The following is a 23,541-nucleotide window of genomic DNA, read 5'->3' on the forward strand; positions in this document are numbered from 1 at the left end:
CAAAATGCATTGTATATGTTAATGGAGCATAGGATTCATATTTTTATAAGAACTGTTTGTCCCTCCCTCCATCTTCACCCAGGTTGTAAATATGTGTTAATAAACCATATTTATTAAAGAAACGACAGTCTTGATTCCCGGTGGAAACATGAACCTGGATGAGCCCCTGGAACCCCTGAAATTTTGCTACTTCTCAGCAGAGATTGGGGGTTCCACACAACCTTTCTAACAATATTGTACAGAAAATTGGCTTTTCTATGAAGTATGTGCTTTAGGCTTTGTTTATTTTGATACTGGGATCAAAAAATAAGCAGCAAATGTCAAGATGAACATCTTTCTAAGTGTCAAAATGGGGAATGAAAACATACTAAGAATATGTAAGAGTGTTAGGAATTAGAATGAGCAAAAAATGCTCTTTCTTTGTGGAAGAATCAGTCAAATAAGCAAAGTAGTTGCACATCATTCCTTTGTATCCATATTACTGTCCCATGGAAGAAAAGGACAAAGGCCTAAAGCTAATGACATGAATAACATATGCATTTGAGAGCAGGTGTAACAGTTTACAATCATTACTAAACTCAATTTATAATCTAATAAGTGTAATTTCTCTCTTTGAAAAACAGATGAGGCAAAACCTACCGTTGTAAACAGCTCAACAGATGGAGGAGAGAACGTTTGCAAGGAAAAAGGTACAGATAATAAAACTGGCTTTAAAAATATCAAACTCCCAAAGGGGATTTTATAAAGCAGTATTTTCTGTTAAACCGAGGAAAGCCCAGGTTCAAGCTTTAAAGGCCAGATGTCAGATAAACACTTCTGGGATGTCTTTTAGAAAATTCTTTTTAATGAACCACTTGGCATCATAGCTGTGCCAGTATGGATCGATGCCATGCATTTTCATCTACAATCATTATAGATTTCCCATAAAAATATCGTCAGGGTCATAGAAAAACTCTGGTGCCGAAATCTGCAGGAATGTTCACGTTCAAAGGTTTATGTCTGCCTTCGTCGTTGCATGATAGAGGGCTTCAGTTAGCTCTCTGGTGATATGGCAGCGAAAGAAAAGATAAGGAGAAGGCTATAAACACAACATGCAGAGTTGGAGAATGAAGACACAGCTGAGAGAGGGAAATTACTATTTATTTTCTGTAGACTGTGCTGGGCACTCTGATCATTTACTCTGTGATTAAATATTTAAAAGTCACGGGATGGAGGGGACACAAGTGACAGCAAGTTTAGAAAACAAAGAAAGAGAGACTACCTAATTTAAATGTTTCCAGCTGAGTTTTATCCTGTTGAGTTGTTTGCTTTTCAGCAAGGAGTGAGACAGAGAGCCATACTGTTCCTGACACTTGTATGGTATCACACCATTAATTGCTTACACTTTCTTTTAATTCTTCTGGGTTCCTCGGCAAGGAGGGTTGTGGAACATGGTTTATAAAATTGTAGCTGTGGATAATTCAAGGCAGGAAGTCTCTTGTTTGTAATGAAGAAGGGCCACAAGTGTAGTATTCAAGAAAGACTAAATAGAGAATTTGACTGTTTTCTTTTCATTTCCTTAGCTAACATAATGATTACCAACCACTAATCTGTTGATGTTAAAAGACACGGTGGTGCTTGTTTTAAAAGTTGTTGATTTGCTTGTTCGGTGGGAGCTTTTTGCCCTTGATTTTCTGAAATATCGTTTTAAAGCACTTTTGGGTTTGTTATTGTTTATTACTCTCCATGCATATCCCCTCCTACTGACATCTGATGTGAGATCTAGCCAAAACCTCAGCTGCAGCAATATTCATTATGCTCTCAGTTCTGAGTGACAAAAACTAACCTTGCACTGTTTTTTGTTTTCATCATTCCTCACACCCACAATTTATATATGCAATTTCTGAAAATTAGACAATTCATTCCACTCTCTTTCTTCGTTTGCTTATGTGAACAACCACTAAAGTTGGAAACTGGAGAGTGATCTCTGACCATGGAGGTGGCACCTACCCTCTGTCATTGAAGCTACAAACAAACACAACCTTGGCAGTAGTTTGATGTATTACAGTATTTTAATATTCTTTTGGAAGCCGCCCAGAGTGGCTGGGGAAGCCCAGCCAGATGGGCAGGGTATAAATAATAAATTATTATTATTATTCTCAAACTGAAGTAGGCTTTTTCAGCTTGCTCAGGTCCAGAGAGGTTCTCCACCATCTCCTGTCACTCCTTGTGTCCTGCCCTGATGTTCTAGAAGGGTGGTGAAAGGGACACATGTCTTATCTGGCTCAGTTGCATCCAGACCCTTGTTTCCCCCTGCACTGAAGAGCTTGCTCCTCCTTCTTGCCCAATGATTTGGTTGCTTCATAAATAGTTGGTCCCTTGTGTCACCCAGCAAAATTAAAGTCACAGGAGCATGCTGGTTGGTAATCACACTGTTCAAAGTTGGAGTTAACTCTTTATTAGCAAAAACACAATCTCCACAGAACTTGGTTGAATGTCGGGCCAATGAGCCTAGCAGCTCATTCCCAGTGGTCTTACTCCATGAGAAGCAGTTGCTGAGACTGAAAGTCCCATCTCCCCACAGCCATCTAAGCCCCCCCCCCCCCGGCTTTCTCCAAGCAATTTTAGACTGTGTCTGCGTCCACTTCTCCTCTTCCGGGAGACAGAGCTTGTTGCAGCAGGAGGGGGAGACACCTGCGACTCTTCAGCAGCCTGGCTCATATCTGCCTCTTGGCCTCCCTCGTCCCACTTGCCTTCTTCAGCTTCTACCTCTGATTCTAGACTTCTCTCTGCCACTAAGCTCTGTTACCTCTTCAGCTTCCGATGCCTCCACTTCCCTGTCGTGTCCGTCTACTTATACCCTGTCCATCTGGCCAGGCCTCCCCAGCCACTCTGGGCAGCTCTCAACAGGATATTAAAAACACAATAAGGCATCAAACATTAAAAACTTCCCTAAACAGGGCTGCCTTCAGATGTCTTCTAAAAGTCGGAAAGTTGTTTATTTCCTTGACATCTCTTGATAGTTCTGCCATCCACAGAGATGCTGACCTAAGAGAGGACTTTCTCTGTAGCTGCCCCTAAATTGTGGAATTCAGTTCCCACAGAAGTGCGTCTAGCACCTTTGTTGCACAGGTTTCACTGTATCCTGAAGTCTTTATCGATGGCACACTATAGTGTGGCTCCTCCCTAGAAAAGCATGGTATCAACCCTAAAGCACTATTGGAAAGGTGCAGAGGGGAAAAGATGATACATATTCTAGATATGATGCTTTGATCACACAATGACTGCTGAAGGAAAAAAACCAGCTGCAGACATGAGTGCAGTAACCACTCGTAGACATTTCATCGTATCACCAAACAAGGTAGAGAAGAGTCTGTATGCTTCCTATATATTTCATTTCTGCTCCCACCTCTAAAATCCACTGCTGTTTTTAGCACACTTTTCACCTGTGTAGAGTCAACAAAAGAAACGTAGCCTACTGATCTATGAGCTAGTGTTTAGCAGTTCAATGTTTCTTTAGGTCTGATCTTGCTTCTTCTCGATTATAAAATAAAATTTAAACAAGGTCCCATTTTGCCTCTCAGCAGGCAAAACGAGTGTCAGGGCTGGGTGATATAGGCATAGCTGCACCTGCCTGGTCTTTCGCTGCTACAGAGCTCTTAAAGGAATGGATCTATCTAGTTTGCCTAGTTACCATTGTGTTCCTGAAACCTTGCGTATCTCCAGTAAGGGCTACTTTATTCTTCGTTGAGAATGGGGCTCTTTAAAGTAAGAGTGCTAAAGCTAAATAGAAATCAGAAATCGGGTTTATGCTGTACAAACGTCCTCGGCATTGTTTTCCATACAATAGAGAGTCTCAGCTTTGCGATTCTCTCAGGCTACTACCAAGAGGCGGCTTATTAGCTCTCTTCTATTCTTCCTGCTGCTCTCCTACAGCAGCCTATAAGAGGCTCTTCTTGGAGCCTCTTCTACTTTTTCCTGCCCATGAGGACCAGCTTTCTACTTCTCCGATCACTTCTCACTACCTGCTTAATGGCATTTACCTGATCTGTCTTCTCACAGCAAGATCCAATTAGCCCTGTTAAACTCTCTCCGTCGACTCAAGTCCTTCCTAAAGAGGTATACACACTCACACGGACTCTCCACGTCAAGCACAGTCATGTCTATCCAAAGCAGACAAAAAACAATAATCAGATAGCTATGTTGGCCCATTGAAAGGGCTAGGGGGAATCAGAGCCAATGGTAGCATAACACCTTTATTAAGAAAACCGACTAAAAAGTTACAGAACAGCCAAAAACCATTCAAATTCAATTAAAGATCTGATGATAAATGATCACACGAGGCTTTACTAATTATAATGGATTGTTTCAGACCACCCATAATTTGGCATTTCAAAACCAGGCACACATTTTATGGGTAAATATTCTCGTTGACATACAGATCCAGTCTCTGAAATGGTAATTGCAATGCCTCTTCATGCCATCTGATAAGTATAGTTGATATCCTATTGGTGAGTTATGAAGACTCACCTTCAAAAAGAAAAGAGGGGGCGGGGAGAAAAGACCCTGGATAATGTACCAACAAGATTTATTAGTACTAATTTAAAAGAGAACTGAACTCAATAGCATCGCAGTCCGTACAGCCTGAACACCATTTATTCCAATGTCAGTAACACTGAGATGTTAGAGATGTGATTTTCTTAGTACAGGCTTTATGCATAATTTCTCAGTATGCCCACATACAGAAAGGTTTTGGAAGGAAATCCTGGGCGAAATTCAAGATATAACAGGATTGTAATATTTGTCAGGAGCGTAAAGAGGTTTTGGTTGGGCCATATAAAAAAAGTCATAGGAGCAGTGACCTTGAAACGCATTCTTCATTTACTAGCAGTGGCATGAATGTGTATCACAGTTGGAAGACCAACTGTTTCAGAACAGCTCAAAAATTAAATAAATAAAAAGGGATGCTCCATCATTAATAAAGTGAACTTATTTCTCAAGGGGGGCTGTTTTAGAAATCAAGATTTTTAAAAAATAATGTATTTATTGAGAGCATTTTTACCCCACCTTCATGTTGTAAAAAGCAATGCCTACAATGTGGTTTAAAGTAATCCCTCAGCATCATTCAGATGATGTGTGTACAAAGCCATTGGCGGGCATTCTCCTCTGAAGTTTAAAATTAGAATATAATATAGAAAACAGAATAGACTACCTGAGGTGTTTTCACCCTTTTATAAGAACTGCAACTTTAAGAACTGGTGCCTAAGCTTACTTTCCTCACCCCTTCCTTACTTGTCCCCTTTTTCTTATATGTCATGTCTTTTAGATTATAAGCCTAAAGGCACGGACTGCCTTACTACTGATCTTTTAAAGCTGATTTTAGAGGGGTTTTTCAGCTAAAGAACAAAATGAAATACTTTAGATTAGATTAAATTAAATAATTTTATAATGATTCCACGCATGTGGATTTAAATATGTTATGCAAAACCATAGCCTAAGAAGGATATTTATTAATGCAGAGTCCGCTTGCTATTGAAATGATTAAAAACTGTCTGGCGCATGACATATATTTTGTATAAATGCAATAGGCACTGTGTTGGAAAAGCAAATGTTTGTATCCACACAAAGTTATATTGCTGTAGATCAGGGGTCAGCAACCTTTTTCAGTCAGGGGTCCACCGTCCCTCAGATCATGTGGTGGGCCAGACTATATTTTGGGGGGGAAATGAACAAATTCCTATGCCCCACAAATAACCCAGAGATGCATTTTAAATAAAAGGACACATTCTACTCATGTAAAAACACACTGATTCCCAGACCGTCCGTGGGCCGGATTGAGAAGGCGATTGGGCTCACGGGCCTTAGGTTGCCTACCCCTGATGAGGATCCCTTTCCACATTTCAGATTGACCCTTGAATATGTGTAGCATATAAATAAATGCTAATTATTACTAGTCTGGGTTATTTTGAGTCTGGGACTTGGAAAAAGATTCAGTGGCAGGTTACCATAGCCATCAAATCTTCCATGTCCTGATGTAACAATCTGTGGTGGAAAGCGGAGGCGATGGAGTCTCTCACATTAAGTAACCCTTCCACATAATGTACTAATTCTAATTCATTACAGCTTAATAAAAGTGTAATTGTGCATTTGAAGGTCAGCTAAATTAAATCATATGTTAATAAATCTTAAAAATAAAGCACCAATTACTACATTTCCAGGTGTTCATGGAAGCCTAGTTTCCTTTGGGAAATACCCTACAGAACCACTTTCCTGTTTTCAATACAGAAATGAAGAAGGTGTCAGTCATCCAGGAAAAACGTATTTATGAGTGAAAGTTCTTAGTTTGTCTCAAGCAGAATTTAATGTTGGCAAATGTTTGTTCAGGTAGCAGCAGAGCTTTCATAAGCAACAGAAGTCTGAGCAGGTTCTAAAAGTCACATTCAGCCACTTGCTTGTTTATAAAGAGTAACGGGTTGTTTGAAAGGATGAGAAGAAATAGCCTAAACCTAAACTAAGTATGAAACAAGCTTGCAAGCGTGTGGAAAAAGATAATATTATAGGGAAGTGAGATTTAAAAGCAACTATTTTACACACACTAACAAGAGTATTTTGACATATTTTCAAGTTTTGTTTTGGGGTTTTTTAGGAGTTATCAGGTGGGGAGGGGAGGGAAACTGAAAAAAGGAGGTGACCTTGAGCGCTAGCTGGGCTTCTGATAGAAAAAAATTGCAGAGGCATTTCTTGTTGAAAAATAGCCATGCACGCACAAAAAACCCTCTTGGATCAAATAACCTTCACTAGGGACGCTGGTGGCGCTGTGGGTTAAAACACTGAGACTAGGACTTGCTGATCAGAAGGTCGGTGGTTTGAATCCCCGCGACAGGGTGAGCGCCCGTTGCTCGGTCCCTGCTCCTGCCAACCTAGCAGTTCGAAAGCTCGTCAAAGTGCAAGTAGATAAATAGGTACCGCTCTGGTGGGAAGGTAAACGGCGTTTCCGTGATCTGCTCTGGTTCACCAGAAGCGGCTTAGTCATGCTGGCCACATGACCCGGAAGCTGGACGCCGGCTCCCTTGGCCAATAAAGCAAGATGAGCGCCGCAACCCTAGAGTCGGCCACGACTGGACCTAATGGTCAGCGGTCCCTTTACCTTTAGTCAATAGGTCTAGGCTACTCTAGAGCAAAATATACATCAGGAGGCTTGGTTTGGTCACAATCGAGTACAGTTGTACCTTGGAAGTCAAACAGAAGTTTGACTTCCAAAAAGTTTGGAAACCAAAGTGTGGCTTCTGATTGGCTGCAGGAAGCTCCTGCAGCCAATCAGAAGCCGTGGAAGCCCTGTCAGACGTTCAGCTTCCAAAAATAGTTCACAAACCGGAACACTCACTTCCAGGTTTGCGGCATTCGGGAGCCAAAATGTTTGAGAACTAAGCCATTCGAAAACCAAGGTACAACTCTATACGCTTCCTACGCTAAACACATTAGATAGAAAATGAGCCAACATAGCCAATAGAGGGCCGCAAAAATTTGTGTCCCAGCTTTTTTTAGACTCATCTACGCATGTTCTATCTGAAACCAAAGAGGCACATTGGTTGTCAGATGTGAACTGTTTTTTCAGCTCTTCTACCCCACTAAATAACTGGGACTGTGTCAGAGCTGCCTTGGTGCATTGCCAGCCACGTCACTCCTCTCAAATAGTGAGATAACTATCCCCCCCCAAAAAAAGCCTGGTCCTCTGAATAAATATGACACAAAATGGCTTCCATAGCCATTGCTTTTCAGCACTGGTGTCCAAACTGCAGTTCTGTGGCCCCACTGAAATAACTACTGCATAGCTACCGCAGAGGAGATGATTTAGGAACCGCTACTCAGAGGGCAAAATGGAAGTGAGAGCTGGACCATAAAGAAGGCTGATCACCGAAGAATTGATGCTTTTGAATTATGGTGCTGGAGGAGACTCTTGAGAGTCCCATGGACTGCAAGAAGATCAAACCTCTCCATTCTTAAGGAAATCAGCCATGAGTTCTCACTGGAAGGACAGATCGTGAAGCTGAGGCTCCAACACTTTGGCCACCTCATGAGAAGAGAAGACTCCCTGGAAAAGACCCTGATGTTGAGAAAGATGGAGGGCACAAGGAGAAGGGGATGACAAAGGACGAGATGGTTGGACAGTGTTCTCGAAGCTACCAGCATGAGTTTGACCAAACTGCGGAAGGCAGTGGAAGACAGGAGTGCCTGGCGTGCTCTGGTCCATGGGGTCACGAAGAGTCGGACACGACTAAACAGCAACAACTCAGAGGGCAAAAGCCCTCAAATCCTTGCTGCTACAAGCTGAAACTTTCCTTATTAAGTTGAGCTTTGGTCATTGCATTTTAAGTGTATGTGCATGATGTCACATCTAAGGTTTGCCTGTCATATTCTTATGAGTGGTCCCATTCTCCCTCCCTTGATCTGGAAAGAGAACAGACCTCCACACTTCCCCTTAGCAAGCAGCCTGAGAATCTTTACCAAAGTAATGGAGAGTTGTGTTCCAGACAATTTGCTGCATACCACCCAAAATGGCCTGCATGTGTACAGGCAAAGACCTGTTTTGTATTTTCAGACCTGTCCTGAATTTACCTTTTAAGAATGGGTAGGCTGTAGACACCGTTATTAAGTTCTGTCCCTAAAGAGTCCTGTTGTTTTGACATGTCATCCAAGATAAACAAGATAATGTGCTGAACTTGATTAGCAATGAAGTACAATTCTAGTCTTGGCTGTTCATTCTTCTACTCAACCTGGGAAGTTCTCAGGCTGATTAGATGGGCAAGCAGTGACACCCAAATCTCCTTCTGTGCACCATCTACATGGAGATGATGCACATAAGTACCTACCTCAGTAGTTACTACTCACCCAGGAAGTCATCTGTGTGCTCTTTTTGTGAAAATGGATACATCCAAGAAGGAAAATAGTATCACCAATGGTAAGAAAGAAATGGGAAAGGGAAATTACAAGAGGAGAGGTTTCTATAGGTTGTTGGAAAATGTTTGACGCTGGAGGGTTTATTTGTGGCTCTTATTTTTGACTACAGTGGTACCTCTGGTTACGTACTTAATTCGTTCCGGAGGTCCGTTCTTAACCTGAAACTGTTCTTAACTTGAAGCACCACTTTAGCTAATGGGGCCTCCCGCTGCTGCCGTGCGATTTCTGTTCTCATCCTGAAGCAAAGTTCTTAACCCAAGGTACTATTTCTGGGTTAGCGGAGTCTGTAACCTGAAGCGTATGTAACCTGAGGTACCACTGTATGTGGATTCTGCTCACTTGGACTTTGGTTCCCTCCCACTTGGCCCTTGGAGTTTTGGTGAGATTAGAATCCGTCTGGACTTAAAAAGATTCCCCTTCTCAGTTTTAGTGCCAGTTTTCTCTGGTCTCACAGCTTACCTTCTCACCACCTGCCACACCAACCAGTTTCTTGTGCATATTCAGGGAAAGGGGAAATACTAATACTCATAATTTATTATTTATACCACCGCCCATCTGACTGGAATGCAAAGGAAGGAAGGAGAGGTCTTTCCTTCCCTCTGTCCTGCTCCTTGAAGACTATGGGAAGCAGAGGAGAAACCTCTTCTTACCTCTGACGCATCATGTACTTTTGTGGGTCCCTACCTTACCCCAGCAAGAATTTGGCATGGTGTATTATGTCATCATTGTTTGCACAATGAAAATTGGTTGCATTCTTGGCACTCCTAGGATCCAATCTCGTCAGAAGACAACATAGTACTAAAACAACCATCTTCCTTTTTCACTGCAGTTTTAGTAACCCTGCCATTAAAATAAATAATACATTGATTAAAATCTTACTGTTGAAACGCAGCAAAAATTCTAGTTGTTACTTTCAACAATAAAATATAATAGGCAAGATCTCTTAATGTGTTACTCTTCCCAATTTTCTCCTCATATTGTATCAACTTTCCTTATGCCCTTCCATTTGTTGGTGAGTCATTTGTCCTCTTTTCTTTCATAAACAACCTTCGTGAATGTGGTGACCTTTCCAAACCAGATGGCGAAGCTATTTAAAACCCATTCCCTCAATGATGGAAAAACTGCCATCTACTGAAAACTAAGAGTGGCTACTGTGGCATCTGCCATTCACTCTTTATATTGTTTTCAAGTTTCATTTCTGTATTTGCTTGCTGGTTTATTTCAAAGGTGATCTGTTTGCAAACTTTATTTCAGCATTTCTTCAGGTCAGCATAGAATGACATACAAGATCATTAGACACTGCAGTACTGAGTTGGCTCCTTCATGTGAATGTCTAGTCTTCTACAGCAGACTGTGATAGATTTTCTTTGTAGAATAAAGGAACATTATTTTGCTTCCCATTGACAATCACTGGTTGTTTCAAGTGGCAAAATGCTTTCATGTCATACTTGTAACTTTTGTTTCTTTTTTTAAAAAAAGGCAGTTTTAAGACTGCGGCTGATAAAACCTTCCCTTTTCCCCGTCATGCTAGGAAATTATAGGCCTGTTTCCAACTTCCTTTTTTGACCAAGGTAGCTGAGTGCAAAGTGCTTATCAGCTCCAAACGCTTATAGAAAATTAACATCAATTTTGATCTGACTTCTAGCTAGGGTTCAAGGTGGAAATTGCACTAGTTGCCCTGTTGGATAATCTGTAAAAGGTAAAAAAAGAAGAAGTAAAGGACCTCTGGACGGTTAAGTCCAGTCAAAGGTGACTACAGGGCGTGGCGCTCATCTCACTTTCAGGCCAAGAGAGCTGTTTGTCCACAGACAGCTTTCCGGGTCATGTGGCCAGCATGACTAAGCCGCTTCTGGCGAACCAGAGCAGTGCACGGAAACATTGTTTACCTTCCCACTGGAGCGGTACCTATTTATCTGCTTGCACTTTGATGTGCTTTCGAATTGCTAGGTTGGCAGGAGTTGGGACCGAACAACGGAAGCTCACGCCATGGCAGGGTTTCAAACCGCTGACCTTCTGATTGGCAAGCCCTAGGCTCGGTGGTTTAGACCACAGTGCCACCTGCATCCCTTGGATAATCTGTACTGGAAGGGAAGTAGGGATTGGGCCATTTATAATTCTCTTGGATGTCTCAGTAGTTATTGATACCATTGGACAGGAGTTGCCAACATGGTAAAAGGTAAAGGGTAAAGGGACCCCTGACCATTAGGTCCAGTCATGACTGACTCTGGGATTGCAGCGCTCATCTCGCTTTATTGGCTGAGGGAGCTGGCGTAAAGCTTTCGGGTCATGTGGCCAGCATGACTAAGCCGCTTCTGGCGAACCAGAGCAGCACACGGAAACACCGTTTACCTTCCCGCCGGAACGGTACCTATTTATGTACTTGCACTTTGACGTGCTTTTGAACTGCTAGGTTGGCAGGAGCAGGAACCAAGCAACGGGAGCTCACCCCGTTGTGGGGATTCGAACTGCCGACCTTCTGATTGGCAAGTCCTAGGCCCTGTGGTTTAACCCACACATACCTGTGGGCAAATAATATGCCCATAGAAGCCTTTCCCACAGGGTTCCCACCACTGAAATGAGTATTGAAAGAAGCATTCTGTTCTAGCCAATATAATATATTGGGGTGTAGCTTGGCTGTAGGGTGTGTGTACAGATGTACCCACAAAAGTTTTCCAGTTTGCAAAGATGTCAATGGGCCCAGAAAGGTCAGCGACCCCTGTCTGGACTATGGTAGCTTTCTGGAGCACCTGGATAGGCTTGAAGTCAGAAATGCTGTTTTACATTTGTTCCACTCCTACCAGATCAGTAGGTGAAAGGTGATGCCAGCAGCTCTGGACCTTGAGGACTTTCCTAAGAAATTATGCAAAGTTCCATCCCCCTGCGCATGTTCTTTAACATGTGTGTGAAACCACCGGGCAAACTTACTCATGGATTTCGAACATGGTGCCATAAGTATACTCCATTTCTCCTTTCCTCCAGTAATTGAAACCCCGCACAATCAAAATGGAGATTCTGTTTGCTAGGGGACATGGCCAACCCAAATTTGGTAGCTATGACTGGTCCTGGATGGGGTTTTACTTTCTTGCATGCACCTTGGGAGTGCACCTGAAACTGATATGTTCATGTTCAGATGTCTAGCCAAGAGGAATGACTAGCGCTTCAGCTGGTGTGCCAGAAAAACAACCAGGCCACTGTAATGTGTGCTTTGATGTTGTATTGACTTAAATATTGAACTATACTTGATTTAAGGCTTTCTGTTTAATAACAATTTGGAAACTTCAGCTAGTCCAGAACGAAGCAGCTCATCTCCCCCCCCCCCCCGATACTTGCTGCAGAGAACATGTAAGCATCACTTAGCTTCACCATTTTCCACTTTATTTCCAGGCTAAATTCAAGGTGCTGGTTTTATCCTTTAAGCCCTCAGGTTTTAAGGAGAACATATTCTCTACCAGAACAATGTTGCTTCAGGTGGCACCATCACAGGAAAAAGAATACTAGGAAACAGAAATAGATATTTTTTAGTAGTTCCAGTATGCTGGAATTGCCTCCCCGGAGAATCTCTACAGGCGCCCTCTTCCCCAGTCATTAAGAGATCTGTAAAGATGTTTTTATTCTACCTGACTTTCTGAGAAAAAAGTTTCTTCTTATTTCAATAAGTGATGGACTAGTGGTGCGTGTTTGTAGTTTGTTTTAGGAATTGCTTTATGAAATATTATGATTTTACTGTAAGTCACTCTGCGGGTTCTGTGACTGAAAAGTAACCTATAATTTTTAATATAAATAAGATGAATAACCCTCCAATTGAAAAATGGCCTAAAAAAACAGAACAATTATGAATGATTCATCCCTATCTTCCACATGCTGTTATACTTCATGTTTTCAGAGAATAATGCCTTAATTATATTTTTGCAGCAGAATGGTATCAAATAATTTGGTATCCAAAGGATACAATAAATGGTATCCTTTTTAAAAACAGTATAATTCCCCCCCCCCTAACTCCATACAGTTTGTAGAGGAGACTTTCTTCCTTTGCTCTTCTGAATGATCCATAGAGCTACTCTTCTATATCAAGTTTTATAATCCACACCCATGGAAATAGACACAATCCATTATATCAGTTCATCACTTGCACCAATGTATATATTGTACATATTAGTACAGACAAATCTAACCCATCATAAAGATGGATTAAAATGAAAGAATGAAAACTGTAAAAATAATCTGAAGTCAGAAATCAAGAATATCTCATAAACTTCCATTTTATACTACTACTACTACATTTTGTAATACATTTTCCTCAGTTTATGAGGCCCAAGAATACTGCAATCATGCATCAACTTCTGTGCGCACCATTATCTGTAATTTTGGGTGACTGGCTGATTTTTCCCCCTACAGAAATATCCAATTTTTTCACAGGATCTTACTTAAAAATCAAGTGCAATGAATCAGTTTTGTTCCTAAGTGCCAACTTTACCACTCTTTTCATTTCTTACTAGCTAAAACAAGGTGTTTCACTCATGCTGTGTGCAAAACCTGGGTGTGTTACACACTAGAAATAAGAAATAAGTAAATAAAACATACAGGGCCTAGTTGGGGAAGTGAACATAAAGCCACTTTATATTCAGCCCTGCATATCCTCTCTTCATAAGGCTTTGTTAATTTTATGTTTAAACATTACTGCCTAGGATGAAAGGGAGTAATCTAGTAAAGCAGAAACAGAAGTACTATACTTCTGTTGGTGGTGATAGGTTTGCTCAGTGCTTTTTTTAAAGAAAAAACCACGAAGTTGTTACAGTAAGTGCCACACTTTTAACATATTTGTGGGGAGAAAGGTTCTGGTGTTGTGTACCCTTGAGTACCCCCAGAAAAAACACTGGGTTTGCTTTTGTCTATGGCTGCAGAGATTGCATTTGGAAAAGCTATACATAAATATTCGTTATAGTTCTGTTCTTGAACTGTCTGGCTCAATTCATGTAGATTTCTAGTATTGTCCTGCCTTGAAGTTGTCCACCAGTTAAGCATTCTTCCCATAACTTTTTACTGACAGCCCTTTAAGATAGGACCTACCATAATTTGTTTTGAGCAATGGAGATCTAATGTTCATAGGTACTAAAGGCAAAATAAAATCTAAGGATCCTTCCGGATGGCAGCTTCCCTAGCAAGGAATTATTATTATTATTACCCCACCAATCTGGCTAGGTTTCCCCAGCAACTCTAGGTGGCTCCCAGCAGAATATTAAAAACACTAGAAAACATCAAACGTTAAAAACTTCCCTAAATAGGGCTGCCTTCAGATGTCTTCTAACAGTCAGATAGTTGTTTATTTCCTTGACATCTGATGGGAGGGTGTCCCACAGGGCGGGCGCCACTACTGAGAAGGCCCTCTGCCTGGTTCCCTGTAACCTCACTTCTTGCAGTGAGGGAAGGAATAGAGCATTGGCTGGTTGGCTGGCATTATATAGAGAAGGAAGAAAGGAGAGGGCTAGGTTGTTGGCACTGCCCTCGTCCCAACCATTCAAGAGATGGATGCAAAAATATGTCTGTTCTACTGAGAAATGTTCTCATCTCCTCATGCTCCTTAAGGATCTTTGCTGCATATTTTGGTATGAGGCAATGTGAGACTTAGGGGAGCCACTTGGCCAGGAACATTGCTAGGATGCCTTGAGACCATCTTTTTCTGTCTAACCTATTCCCAGAGGGTTCTTTTAAGCCTCATCGGTGTGGGGAAGAGAACCACATCTACTACCCTAGACCTTAGGGGAAAGGAGGGAAAGATGCCCCACAATTTGCTCACACGTCTGTCCTCTTGGAAAGGATTTTGAGCAAATATTTATTGCAAATGCCTAACTCCCGCCTTTCAGGATAGAAAACCTACCAATCTGTAACACTGTTAAAACCAAGTTTGCAACAGATTAACCTCCTCCTCCTCCTTCCAGGAGCAGTGGGATACTGTAAATATAAAAGAGCTGTGGTGTAATTCTAGGGCATGGGTAGGCAAACTAAGGCCAGGGGGCCGGATCCAACCCAATCGCCTTCTAAATCTGGCCCGCGGATCGTCCGGGAATCAGCGTGTTTTTACATGAGTAGAATGTGTTGTTTTATTTAAAATGCATTTCTGGGATATTTGTGGGGCCTAGGAATTTGTTCATCCCCCCCCCCCAAAAAAAATATATAGTCCAGCCGCCCACAAGGTTTGAGGGACAGTGGACTGACCCCCTGCTGAAAAAGTTTGCTGAGCCCTGTTCTAGGGGCAGAGTTGTTGCAACCTAGATGCTCATGATGAAGAAATGCATTTTTCAAGAGCCAGGATAGAGCACCATGCCATCATCACTTCCCAGATAACTTTGGTTCTCTGTGGCACGGCAATACAAAGAAATAAATAATTTCCTTTAGAAATAACATCTACACTATAAGTTTGCTGACAGGAGTGAGACCTTGTCAACAATACTTTTTATTAATGCTTTTCTTGTATACTGCTTTGAGGGGTTTATTTTGCAATCCAGCAGTGTGCAAATTTTATGAAATGTATGTATATATGTATGTATTTTATAGATAACAGCCACTGGCTGTATTACATCTTCTGCTACTGTTTTTGGCCTGCTGGAATAGGGCTGAAGACCTTACCTCACATCACCTATAAGAGTCCCTTTTCATGATATATATTGAAGCTAATCTTTTTTACACTTGTCATACATTTTCCATTAACTGGATTTTCTTTATGAATGTGGGTTTACTAGCTTCCTTTATTTTATTCCTGTTAATCTTAAAAGTAAATCTATCCTTGGGCCCTTAGGCTTGAATATTAGATTTAATATTTGCATTTGAGGAGGAGGAGAGTCTTCAATATAGTCTTGACCTTAACAATTTTGAAAGTCAAAATCTGCATAGCAATGTAATAGCACTCTTGGAAGCTTAAATAACATTGCCTTGGCTCTCCAAAGTTTCTTTCAGACACAGTATATATGTAAATTAAAATTGAGAATCTTCTATTGTAGCTTAGAATGCTATTATATTACACTTATTTATAACGTTCAGTGTAATTATCTTAGGACTAGTAGCCCTTACAAAGAATTACCCCATGTTAGCGATTTGCAATGCATCACACACATACCAGGAAAAAAATTAAACTAATTCTCTCACTAATGTGTATAAGTATGAAGTAAACTAAAAGGGAAAGAAAGAATATGGTCATTAGGAAGAGTAAGGGTATTGTTTATTTTTATTTTTTTAACTGCATTTATATAGCCACCCCATAAAAGGAATTTTATGAGATGCTTCCAAAAAAATAAGACACATATATCACTGAAAGGGTCAGTCTGTAAATTGTATATTATTTAAAAGAAAGGTTTTCACCTGGCACCTACAAGACCATAAAGCAGGCATAGGCAAACTCGGCCCTCCAGATGTTTTGGGACTACAACTTCCATCATCCCTAGCTAATGGGACCAGTGGTCAGGGGTGATGGGAATTGTAGTCCCAAAACATCTGGAAGGTCAAGTTTGCCTATGCCTGCCATAAAGGTTGTGATGGTTGAACATATCTGCTAGTACTGGTTCATATGCAGGTGGCCAGGATGGCTGAAAAAGAGCAGAATCAAGGTGCTGCAATGGCAAAGGCAAAGTCCAGACCTCAACCTCAGTGAAATGCTGTGCATTTCAGAGAACTGTGCATAAACAGATGCCAGCAAACCTCAATGAACTGAAGCAACATTAAAAAATTAAGGCATTGTCCAGTAGCACCTTAGAGACCAACTAAGTTTGTTCTTGGTATAAGCTTTCGTGTGCATGCACACTGCACACGAAAGCTTATACCAAGAACAAACTTAGTTGGTCTCTAAGGTGCTACTGGACAGTTTTTTTATATATTTCGACTGTATTAGACCAACACAACTACCTACCTGAATCTGAAACAACATTGTAAAGAAGAATGGGCCAAAATTCATCCACAACAATGTGGGAGATGTACATATAAAGTCCTACAGAAAACAACTACCCGTATTTTTCGCTCTATAAGATGCACCAGACCACAAGACACACCTAGTTTTTGGAGGAGGAAAACAAGAAAAAAATAATTCTGAATCTCAGAAGCCAGAACAGCAAGAGGGATCGCTGCGCAGTGAAAGCAGCAATCCCTCTTGCTGTTCTGGCTTCTGTGATAGCTGCGCAGCCTGCATTCACTCCATAAGATGCACACACATTTCCCCTTACTTTTTAGAAGGGAAAAAGTGAGTCTTGTAGAGCAAAAAATACGGTAATTCCAAGTTATTGCTGCTAAAGGTGATTCTACAAGCTATTGAATCATAAGGTGCACTTAGTTCTTCACATTTGGATTTTCCATTTTGGCCTTATTTCTGTTAAATACATCACGAGATGGTGTAATATGTCATATGTTGTTGTTCATCTGAGGTTGTATTTCCCTAATTTGAAGACCTGCTAAAGAACAGATAATTGTTATTATGTCTTCCTATGTAAAACCACAAAATTCCAAGAGGGTGCACATTCTTTTTCCCATGACTGTAGCTCAGTTCTGTGTAGGTAGCAGCAAACAAGGCTTACATTCTGGAATCGCAGAGATAAATGTAGTCTGCCTTCCCTAATTTAGGAGTAGCAAAGTTCTGTGAAAAGGGTATTCTCACAACCTGCCAATAAGTAGGGTTTAGTTGGCTCGGTTCATGAGTGTTAACTGCTTTATGTGCAATATCTCAAGCTGCTTGTTGGCTATAGTTGTCCAGATTTTCTAGTTGTGGGGGTAATTTGCAACATATGACTCCTGCATCTCAGTATTTTGCCTGTTGTGGACTTAAGATCATGACTGAATGGAATCTAGTCACTGATACGTACTTACAATGAGCAATAGCACATAAAAGGTAAAGGGACCCCTGACCATTAGGTCCAGTCGTGGCCGACTCTGGGGTTGCGGCGCTCATCTCGCTTTATTGGCCGAGGGAGCCAGTGTACAGCTTCCGGGTCATGTGGCCAGCATGACTAAGCCACTTCTGGCAAACCAGAGCAGCGCACGGAAACGTCGTTTACCTTCCCGACGGAGTGGTACTTATTTATCTACTTGTACTTGACGTGCTTTCGAACTGCTAGGTTAGCAGGAGCTGGGACCGAGCAACAGGTGCTCACCCCGCCGTGGGGATTTGAACCACCGACCTTCTGATCGGCAAGTCCTAGGCTCTGTGGTTTAACCCACAGCGCCACCTGCGTCCCAATAGCACATAGTATGATCTAATTAATGTTGATAGGTCAGAATATTGATCTAGTCCAGTGTTGTCTATTCTGACTAGCTGCAGCTGCCTTGTGTTTTAGGCAGAGTGAGGTCTTCATAATCACCTGCTTCTCTTTGAGAGAGAGAGAGAGAATGCATGGGATTTCATGCATTGAAAGCATGTGCTCTGCCACGGTTACCCTGCTGTCTTGAGTTCTAATTGTGACTGATTACAAGTAATGGACCATCTACTGAACATTGTTCAGTTCTAAGCTGTCCAAAATGGGAAAGTGTCAGTTGCTGGAAATAATTCACATACTATACCGCAAAAGACAGCATGAGGATGTGAAAGCTGAATATTTTTCCGCCGGAATTCAGGCAGGTTGCTGACATTTTAGAATCTGAAGAAGAATGTTTGCACTCTAAATATTACTACGAAATCCATAGCTGTGATCCATAGTGCTACTTGACATGCACTCTCTGTGCGTTTTAACATTTCTCCTTTGAAGAGCAAACCCACGTCTTATCACAAACTGCTTTAGACGTTCTTCATCATTTCAAGACGAAGCTTGCCATGAGACACAGGGAGTGAGAAAAGCAAGCCTTCGTGGAAAACTAGTTGCGTGGGATTTTTTTATCCAGGTCCTATATGTATCTCAGCCGGACGCCATAGTCTGCTTTGACTGGACTTAACCATCCAGGGGTCCTTTTACCTTTTTACCTTTTGTGTATGTATGCACTGTATTTATATCAAAAGATATAGAGGTAGTTTCTAAACACAATTATTTTATCAACACTAAATTAAAATAACATAGAACATGGATCATATTAAAAGGTTGCATCTGCCACTCAGTAGTTGAACTGGTGCTTTGAATTGGTGCAGCTTTCTATCAATAGGTTTGGGATCAAGGCGGAAATAAATTTCTATTCTAGCTGCCAAAATTATTCTCAACTTTTTCATTAATGTCTAATTCATGAATTGATTACATATTGGTAAAACATTATCTTATCAGCTAAAATTTATGGTGCGTCCGATTCCTTTTCTTTTGTCCTTTCCTTTGATTTTGCTTGCTTCAATACTCTGGAGTTATTTTCTCAGCAGGCAACTTTCTGCAGTACACCTGCTCGCTGCTTTTAGCAGACTGTTGTCTGGCTTGTTTAGACTGCCTGGACAGCCTTTCGGCTTTCCCCCCCTGCTTCCGTGATTTAATTCTGAAATCTCTCTTTCCCTCTCTCTATTATTTTGATAGTATTAGCAGAAACCATTTAGAATTCTGAATAAGATTAATAAAACGCAGTGGATTAGTTTGAGGAGCTTTAACATAGATAATTTGAAAAATGTGTATACATAACAGTTCTACTTCAAAAGTTGACTTTGTAAACTTATTGCAAAGAAGCTGTGTAGGTAATTAAATATTTGCCTTGGGGAATTATTTGCAGTTAATTAAAATCACAAACTTTCAATGCATACCTGCTTTACAGATTATTAAATTTGGATCAGATGTTAACTACCCAGGTTTCTCACATATCCCGCATTGATCATTTTTGGCAGGTTTAGGACGCTGATTCTTTGGCCCGCTGCCCACCACTGGATAAAATTTCATAAACCACAAGTTTATGAAAGTGATGTTTCTGAGTTTGATATACCTGTGGACCTGCACTGCCCAGTTTGTTTGCACTGGAAGCAGCTGATTGATCGGCACACTGCTCAGACGTTGTCAGCAGCAGCTAACTGGAGGAGATTGGCATGATGGGATTGCTGAGATCCCATCATGCACTTCTTCCCCCTGCGATCCAATAAGTGCTGGAAATATCTAAAAAGACTGCAGAACCAACCAACCAACCAACCTGTACACTCCAAATTTGTTCCTATCACCAATTCACTGGGCAGCAAGGAGGTGCAATAGGATATTAATGCACCAGGAGAGTTAGACATCCCCATGTGCTCAGTTGGGGTAAGAAGCGTGTGTGAGCTTGTGTGGGGAGGAGGCTGTGTTGACCTTTGGATTCATCAGAAGCTCGCTTTAAAGCTTGTTCAACAGAGAATCCACTTCAGTTTTATTTATTTTATTTTTATTAGAATCCTCCCAAGATGCCAAAGCTACACAAGAACATAACCCAATGCCTCATGCAGTCTGTGAACAAGATCAAGCTGACGGTATGGTTTCGATCAAAATATTCCCCAGAATCCTAGTAATTGATCAGATGGGACCATAGAAGTTTTCATAGCTATAAAAGTCAAGTTTTCCCTCACATGGTTATTGATGCCTCAGGGAAACATCCATAAGCTTCAATGAATAGCTGCTGCAACCATTCAGTTTGAGTAGCATAATCTCTAATGTAAGCAAAAAAGAAACAGGCCTTCCAGTTAAATTGTTATAACAATATTGATCCAAGGTCATAACGTAACCTCATTGAGTCTTGAGAAGATAATGACTGTAGTTTTCTTTATTTTTTAATAATGCAAGTGTCATTTATTCATTACTGCTTAATAGAATGAATTCTTTACTGGAGAATTTTAGATTATTATTTTTTTTGATAGCTGATTGGAACTTGGCATCATTCAATATGATCATTATTCTCAATCACAGAAATTCTGAATTTCACTTAGATATGTTCTGATAAGTGGTATGCCTTTCCATTTCTTTTCTGTTTTTATGATTAGTTTTGATTATAAATTGTATGCACACTTAAGTATCATATTGGTATCATCTTCCAATCTTTATGATGTCAACAGGACACCAGGAGGAATCCACAGAGGTTGAAATGAACACTCAGACAGAATCTCAAGTCTCCTACATGGAAGCAGAAGGTACTTTCTTTACTTTAAGAATGTGAGCAAAACAGGAAAAAACATTCCAAAATGATAAAGGCTACATTTTTAAAAACATTTTAACAAGTTTATTGTACATTTTTGCAACAAAAAAACTGTTTCTTCAGTTGTCTGGTACCGAATGAGAACAGGAAATAATTAATATCCCGATGACATCTAAGTGGAAGTCTTGAAAGCTGATGTATTCTTCTTGCTAAACCTATGAATGTTGTTACAGCTTTGTGCTGGATGATTTGGCCCTTACTCTGCCATTTCTTTATTCTCACATATCATGTTATATGCTAGTTACCTTGAAATTAAATATTTTTCTCCTGGAATATTTCTCAGCCTAACTAAACAATGATCTTGAAGAACTTGCATTAAAAACTCAAGTCATCAGTTTCAATGTGACTTACTTTAACAGTTTATGTTCAATATGTTAGCTTTATTTCACTGAGGGTTCTCTTGAATTCATTAGACTGACAATGTCCGTTGAAAAACTGCTGCCTAAGTTAAACGAGAACTACATGGTGGGCATATATATCATTTTCGATAATAATATTTTATTATTTATACCCTGTCCATCTGGCTGGGTTTCCCCAGCCACTCTGGGCGGCTTCCAACAGAATATAAAATGACTTGACTAGTAGTCTCTTTGCGTTTATTATGGTCTGTATTCTCTGTGTTTCGTTCTGTTCAGAGACTTTGATAACCCAGGAGGAGACCATACAAGAAGAGAAACCACAGGCGCCCGAGGTAGATAGAACTAATCAAGAAAACAAAGGGGAAGAAAAAGGTAAGCTGGTAAATTCTACTAAGACAAGTGAGACCCTACAGGAAAATGTTCCTGTGTTGAGTGCTTCTCCGTTTCATCAGCCCTCTCCTTGGTTTCCCTCCACCTTCCAAGTCAGCATTCTGTGCTCATTGGACATGCACAGTCCTCATTGGGCTGCTTGAGGTTTTCTCTCTCTCCATTGGCGAAGTGTCAGTTTCTCCATGGCTTTCTATGGCAGCTCTCTCTTCTGTCCCTGGGGACACTGAGAAATAGTGACCTACCCATTCCATGCCCCCCTTCCATTTAGTTGACAATTCCCTCCACCCCACCCCCAAATCCTTAAACGTTATATGCTATGGTGTTATGGGGTTGTTTTGGTGTCTCTTTCCCCCCTCCACTATTTTAGTATTTCAGTGTAAAGGTAAAGGGACCCATGACCATTAGGTCCACTCGTGGCCGACTCTGGGGTTGTGGTGTTCATCTCGCTTTATTGGCCGAGGGAGCCGGCGTACAGCTTCCGGGTCATGTGGCCAGCATGACTAAGCTGTTTCTGGCGAACCAGAGCAGCACACGGAAACACCGTTTACCTTCCCGCCAGAGCGGTACCTATTTATCTACTTGCACTTTGACGTGCTTTTGAACTGCTAGGTTGGCAGGAGCTGGGACCGAGCAACGGGAGCTCACCCCGTCACGGGGATTCGAACCGCCGACCTTCTGATCGGCATGTCCTAGGCTCTGTGGTTTAACCCATAGCGCCACCTGCGTCCCTCATGATCAATCCTAAATCTAGTAGTGAGCTGTTCTGTGTGTCTTGGTTTTTTGCTTTTGAATACTTGATACAAGTTCTATGTGTCCATGCTCCCTTGAAAACTAGGTTGATAAATATGCCTCCCCCACCCCCTGTGTCTACTTTTGACTTAGAGGGGTGTGGCAAAAACACAAAACCCAATTAGGATGATTTAGAAAAGGAAATTTCCCAGGTGGCATCAAAATACCATAAGCAGACATTTGGCTTGGATCCATATTGTGTTCTGATTAGAATTATAGGTTATTCTTTTATCGCTGGCCAAAGTGCCGGAGGACTGTTTATAGAGGCCTCTTTTTGCCAGCGTGACCCTAGTGACCAAGTATGCAGTGCCATCAACACCTGCACCCAGTCCTGGCACCTTCTTGCAGAGCTGACTGCAGTGTGACAATAGAAAGGCCCCACAATTCCCAGAAGGGTATTTGATGGTGGGGTCCAGGTTAACAATTTCCTCCTGGTCAGATCAGTCTACAGCTAGGCCACTCTTTGTGGGGGGGGGGGGAGATACACTCTAAAGGCACGCTTGCTGAGTGGCTGTGGCAATGGACATCTTGTCTTGGGGAGGGGACATGTTGTTACAGTCGAGCTAAAAGTGCTGTGCAAGATCAGGTTGTAAAAGGTAAAAAGCAGACACCGTTTTCAAATTTCATGCACCAAGACTCCAAGAAATGGTCGTGTTGGTCTGAGGTTAGGTTTGCACTGTGTGAAACTTAACATAAAGTTCAATTTTCACATTTAGCATGTGGCTTCATTGTGCCCAGCTACCCATTTGCAATAGTCGTCTCTGGCATCATAATAGCATTCTCTAATCATGAAGGGCTAATAACAATGAGGCCTTCCTTTGTGAGATGCAGAGATCAGATGTTTTGAAATTAAAACCTAGTTATGGTCTTTGTGGAAAATCCAGGTCAATGATAACTACATCTTCCTAATTATGAACTTCTTTTGTCGGCTCCATTGGCACTGATTTAATTGCAAACCTGTTTGTAATATTGACACTTT

General features: G+C 41.2%; 1 protein-coding gene across 5 annotated transcripts in view; it reads left to right on the forward strand.

Moving 5' to 3' along the window:
• MACROD2 (mono-ADP ribosylhydrolase 2) overlaps positions 1–23,541 on the forward strand; it is a 996,145-nt gene that overhangs the window by 909,823 nt on the left and 62,781 nt on the right. For all 5 annotated transcript variants that reach the window (XM_081189152.1, XM_081189150.1, XM_081189149.1 and 2 more), the window contains 4 exons: positions 624–689; positions 20,228–20,305; positions 20,885–20,959; positions 21,660–21,755. In XM_081189152.1, the coding sequence (XP_081045278.1) occupies positions 624–689; positions 20,228–20,305; positions 20,885–20,959; positions 21,660–21,755 (315 nt within the window). The remainder of the gene's footprint in view (positions 1–623; positions 690–20,227; positions 20,306–20,884; positions 20,960–21,659; positions 21,756–23,541) is intronic.

The sequence above is a fragment of the Podarcis bocagei genome (assembly GCF_964188305.1).
Source record: "Podarcis bocagei genome assembly, chromosome: 3".
In the NCBI taxonomy this organism is placed as follows: domain Eukaryota; kingdom Metazoa; phylum Chordata; class Lepidosauria; order Squamata; family Lacertidae; genus Podarcis; species Podarcis bocagei.